Below are 6,000 nucleotides of genomic sequence, written 5' to 3' on the forward strand. Positions count from 1 at the left end.
TACCGTGTAAGATGATAGGTTTTTAAAACTGGCTCAGAGGTAATGCTGCAGAAGGAAGGGAGCAGGCAGAGGTGTGGCGGTGCTGCCCTGTGGCAAACAAAAAAAGTAACATGGCATGGAGAGAACTGTGGAGGAGCTTAGGAAAACTGATGGCAGTTATTCTAAAAGTCCCAGGAGAGCTCAAGGCAGCAGCTCTGAAAAGAAATGTGCTGATAACTCTAAGATGTGGAGTGAAGAGAAAAATGTAAATATATTAATGTATATTTGGCGGGGTGTCATCCTTTGACTGGTGTCTCTCCCATGCTGTGGAAGTGCTTTGTCTCTAACTAGAAAAATATTAACAATCTAAAGATGGCAACCAATGTGTAAAAAGTGGCATTAGTGGCCAAAAGATCTGTTTAGGCCATCAGGTTTTTACAATGCAGCTGTGGTAAGAAGGCTGGTTTTCCTCCTTTTCCCCATTAGCTCGTTCAAGAGGGGAATAGCCACACAATTTCAATGGGCAGGATTTGATACCAGACATTCATGCAGCAGGGAAAGGTGACTTTGGGCACACTGATGCTTGTGTAGTTCAGATCAGGGATATGCTTCTGATCTTAATCTAATCATCTCTGATTTGCATCACAGAACACTCTTGGAGCATGAAAACAACTGAATTCTTTCTAGAGGGAACTGAACAACAAAAAAACATGCTCGTGTCTGATAAGTTCCAGCTGTTAATGGGAACTGCTGTGATGTGAACCCCCCTGAGCTGTGGAGAGTGTGGACATCACATTCTCAGCACCAGCTGTTTCACACTCTGCATTTCTTCATTAATTGCTAATGAAGCCAGTCTATCTGCCTTCTTCAAAGGCAATAGATAGCCTCTATTCCCAGTCGTGTGCATGGGCATTACAGCACTGTGTAGGTCTCTGATATTCTGCACTTTCCACTGGAACTGGTTTTTTCACCTTGGTTTGATGGTTTTGCTGTAGATGATTATGGCACTCCAGGCACTGATTTGTCTTTGGCTGCAGACTGACTGGGGCTGGCTTTGTTTTTAACCATTTTGATCTCTACAGTTATTTGGTGCCTGAGCTTGTTTGCAGACTGGTTGCAGTGATCAACACTGAAAGCAATACAGCCACAAACTGGAGTGCACAGGAATGCCCAGGCAGGGAAGTCTCTGTGTGCATGTCCTCTGGTGAATGGGGTGCCAAAATGGCCCAGACACTATTGCCAGAAGCCTTGGCTGGAAAAGGTCAGATTTGTGTAAATAAACCATGACACAGGAGAACACTTTACAGCCTCATGGCTAAAGGCAGCTGTGAAGTAAGGTGAATAAAATGCCAGGTGTTGTCTTGGTAATAGAGCACCATCCAAGGCACTGAGTGAATGCTTTTTTAGTATTTTAAGTTTTAAAAATATTTTTAAATTCTTTATTATAAAGACTAAGAAGAGACTATTAAAAGCATAGAGAGATACAAGTAAAGATTTCTACAGCCCACCGTAATTCTAGCTCTTCCTGAAGTTTTCACAGTTGACTTTGATTTGGCTGTGTGCACAGGATAATACAGATGGAAGATGGTCCAGTCATTACAGCAGCAGCTGTGCAGGATTAGATTTTCCAGTATGTTCTTTATTAGGTATGTTCTTTAGTTTCTTTAGATCTCTACTGCCTGTCTGCAAAGCAAGAGTAGACTCAAACCCCCCCATGGATGCTGTGAGGATGAAATCTGTATCAGGAGCTGTGGGGACTGTGACTTGCACCAAGTTATCTTCTTGTCTTCCACATGAGCCACGTTCTCATGCTGCAAGGCAAACTAATCCTGCTGCAAATGTCTGCTTCACCAGGCAACTGGTTCCCACACTTGCTGCATGAAGGTCAATTGGAGAGATTCTTCTTCTTCTTGGCTGCCTTAATGATGGTGAACACCCTGGGGTTCTGGAGCATTGCACACAGGTACGTGTGAGAAAATTAAAACCTGATGTTTCATTTGTAAGTGCAGGTAGAAGTTCTTGTAAGATCTGTGGACTAGTGTGTAACAAAGAATTGGTGGTGATAGGTCATATGTGGGAAGAGATCTCACAGCAAAAATGTGGTGAGGTTAAAAAAAAAAAAACCTGGAACAAACTGATGTAATTAACCTTAAATACTAAGGGGTCTTGTTAACATAAAAAGCCCTGAAGAAAGAAGAGAATTATATTCTTTCTAGAAGGGTGTAAATATGTCAGCACGGAGTTCAGAAGGGAACACAAAGCTGTGAACTGCCCTTGGTTTTGTACCTGTTTGTGGGAAGCATTGCTGCTCTCCCAAGGAGCTCACACCTTGACTGTGGCACGGGGGATGCTGAGAAAGCCCCATCCCTGCAGGTCAGTGTAGCAGGACACAGGACAGCCCCCAAATATCTTCGGGTACTCTACGGGAGGAAAACAACTTCCTGCTGGAGGCACAAGAATTGCTCAGTCCCTTTACAAGGAAACAACTTTATGCCACCAACAAGCCCGGTGTTCAAGCAAGCCCGGTGTTCATTCCCTGTGTTTTGCCTGTAAAATGCAAGGATCTCACAACTCCGGGACATGCAATCCCAATTAATTTTCTGTTGTCAGCATTGTAAGCAATCCTTGAAGCCAAGCAGAGGAAGGGAAGCAGGCTGTGCCCCCAGGGGTGTGAGGGGTCTCTCTGGAAGTGGAGATGGCTCTCAGGCATTGGGAGCAGTTCTGTGGGAACCCTTCAGGAGCCTTGGTGAAGCTGGGATGTGGTGATGAGAGCAATAGAAAATTTCCAAGGGCATTGCACTCCTAGAACTCTCGACAATTTTTTTTTCTATTCCATGCAGCACCAAAGTTTACCATAGCATCTTGTTAATTATTCTGATGTGATTTCCTTGTTTTAAATGTGAGCTGGGTCACAACTAAAATAATTTTTCCCATGTGTACTTTGTATTCCTCATATGGGGTTTTATTTTTCTGTAAACTGAAATTTTCATTTGTGACATTACAGCTGAAAGCTAATAGGTTTTGGTTTTCAAAATGCTACCATAAAATTAGTTTAAGCTAAAAAAAAAGAAAAAATTTGCCAGATCTTAACATTTTTATGAAGAAATCTGTTGACCACCAATCTCCCTAAAAATAGAAAACCAAACATTTTAATTTCAAATCAGCATTTCACTTCAGAATTAAGATACCTCATTTTTCAATAATGTGAGTTTTGACTTACTAGAAATATTATTTTTTTAAATCAATTGTAATAGTTTCATTCTTTATAAGAATTCTTTGAGTGAGGACTCTTCAAGTAAACACTGGGGGGGGAATGGGCTTTAAAACTTGGAATAAGAAAAATACACTAAAATTTGAGGGGGGAAAGGCATGTTAATTATTACATTTTTTTTTAAAAAGGACACAGTATGGGTATTAATATCTGCACCCAGTTTGATCCTTCTCATCGTAAAGTTCTGACAGGCTCTAGGAAAATGTATATTTGCATTTTCCTATTTTTTTTTGGCTGCCTTGAAGTCCAGGTCTCAGAAGGCTGTAACTTAAAAAGTATTATGTATAAACAGTGGGTGAAGCTAATACTTATTTTGTTATTTTCCTTCTGTATCCTCTCCCCCAGATACAACAATCTGCATGAGGATTGCACCAATGAGTTCAGAGGAAATCTTCCTGGAGAAAAACTTCTGAAGCATGAAAAAGCCATCAAGCATTATAATGCTGTCCTGGAAAGTTCTCCCATTTTGTCTCCCGTGGAGAAAACCTGATGAAATTTAACCCTCATTTGACTAAATTTTGATTTTGTTATCCACCAGCTCTCTAATGATAAATTATCCAGGACACATAAGTGGAACCATGTATTTATGAATTATCTGATGAATAATAATGTTGTTTATAAGTTAACAAAACAGAATTCTTCATAGGACTTGGCCTTGAAGGAAGCTGCAGTATCATAACTCACACTGAGCCCAAGGAGAGCTCACTGCTTTCCACAGCTGATGGAGAGAGGCTTTTAATCTTTATATGAAAAGAGGGGTCCACATATATTTGTATTTAGGAGTAGTCAACAATTAATAAATGTGCAGACATTTGTTTAGCTAATTAGTTTGACAGTATAATTTACAGGTGATTTTGAAATCTGGTCCTGCCTGGTTGATATTTGCAGTGGTGGGACTCTTTGTGACAGTATAATTTACAGGTGATTTTGAAATCTGGTCCTGCCTGGTTGATATTTGCAATGGTGGGGGTCTCGTGCTCTGTTCTTGGCTCTTGCTGATCTCCTCCCCAGCCTTCAGCAAGCTGCTGCTTTATTTCCCTGTCAGTGAAATGGACACAAGCATATCAACCTTCTTTGTGAATTGCTTTGAGTTCTACCAGAAATGCACTAAAAACAAGATACCAGTCCTCAGTCCATAAGGTGTGCCACAAAATATTGATGTTTGAGGCATCCAGTCTCACTTGGCTGCAGCACTGTGAGATTTGCCATTCCTAAAGGATGACATAAAGATAATTTGCTAGTAGGAGAATGGGAGATTGGAATTTATTAACATGAAAATTATTGATTGGAGCCCATCTGAAGGGGGGTGAAGGGAATTAGGAAAAGAAGACTGGGAGAAGGTAGATGTAGCTTGGAGATCAGGGAAAATAATTATGAAAAGAATGTTTTCCAATTTGAACATCTTCAGTGTTAAACACTCGCAAAACTGGCTGATTCTAATTATTGTGGGAGATGATAATCTAAGCCTTAACATTTCTTTTAAAAAGTCACATCACTAAAAAGAGTGATGAGAGAAGTGGGGTCTGTATGTGATGAGGAAACCTATCAAACCCAAAAAAGTGAAAGGAGCACTTTGATATCCAGGTGCTCCTAACAGAAGGGACAGCTAAATCAGAATGCTTGCTAGGTATGAGCAATGCTCTGCCACAGGAGAAGCTACATTTAAAGGATTTCATTCACTGAAGTGACACAGTTTGTGAGCTGCAACTGTGGAAGAGCTGGTAAAGGAAATCTCTTCTGCACCACTAACCACACTTGATGTGGAATTTTAGGTTGGGCATTGTGGGAGCGGGAGAAAAATGTAGAGAATACATCCCTGCCCAGCAAGGGGCAGAGCAGTTCTCCAGAAGTGGGGCTGGGAGAGGAGAGGCAGCAGAAGGCTGAAGGATCTGTTCTCTGAGGGCACTGGGAAGTGCGAGACAGGCTGGTTTCCACATACTGGGGTAAATTTATCCATCACACCTGACAGTTATTTGCTTGGTACTATTTTCTAAACCATATTTGTACTGCAATAGACCCAGGTTGAAGCCATGAAAAACATTAGTTTCTTTTTTGAGGTGTTCTTGAACACTTGACCTTTGTCCTTGCACAGAAAAGCTACAAAAAGTGCTGGTTGGAGTCTGCTGACAGGAGGGATGTGATTGCTCTCAAAGCACTTGGGAGTTATACACAAAAGAGGAACTATTGAAAAGAAGGGTAAAATTTAAATTTTGGGTAGATGAATATGATTGGGCTGTAGAGGTTTTTATTAACTAATGATAATTTAGTATTTTTAACTGCAAAAGTAACAGTGGTTTGGAACCATTTATATTAAGAACAAGAAACTTTATTTTAAGGAAAAACGTTTAGTCTGCTGGATCCTCAGGCTGAATGGCCTCAAACTTCCCAAGAAATTTTTTTTTTCTTTCCTCCTCAGAAATTGAAACATGAGAATAAATGGCTGCATTCTGTTGGCTGCTGTCATTTGGGTTGCATTTTCTGATGAAGATTATTCTGCAAGAAAAAAAGGATTAGTTAATTCCCTGGATAGAACTTCCTTAGAATGGACTTGAGGATTAAGAGTTGAATATTGAAAGCTCCCTGCCTTCTTCATATGGATACAGGAGGAATGCTTTTTCTATCAGATTTAATAGTGAGTTTGGACTTTCAGATGGATGGCAGGAGAAAAGAGGACACTGGTTGCTGAATTTGAACTTAGTTCAGTTGGTGGAGCAGAGAAATCCACATGCAAAAATCCATCTATCAATCTC

General features: G+C 40.5%; 1 protein-coding gene across 1 annotated transcript in view; it reads left to right on the forward strand.

Moving 5' to 3' along the window:
• SLC15A5 (solute carrier family 15 member 5) overlaps positions 1–3,740 on the forward strand; it is a 29,425-nt gene extending 25,685 nt beyond the window's left edge. The window contains exons 8-9 of the mRNA XM_062492606.1: positions 1,834–1,942; positions 3,596–3,740. Coding sequence (XP_062348590.1) covers positions 1,834–1,942; positions 3,596–3,740 — 254 coding nt within the window. The remainder of the gene's footprint in view (positions 1–1,833; positions 1,943–3,595) is intronic.
• Positions 3,741–6,000: the final 2,260 nt, after the last annotated feature.

The sequence above is a fragment of the Cinclus cinclus genome, chromosome 4 (genome assembly GCF_963662255.1).
Source record: "Cinclus cinclus chromosome 4, bCinCin1.1, whole genome shotgun sequence".
NCBI lineage: Eukaryota > Metazoa > Chordata > Aves > Passeriformes > Cinclidae > Cinclus > Cinclus cinclus.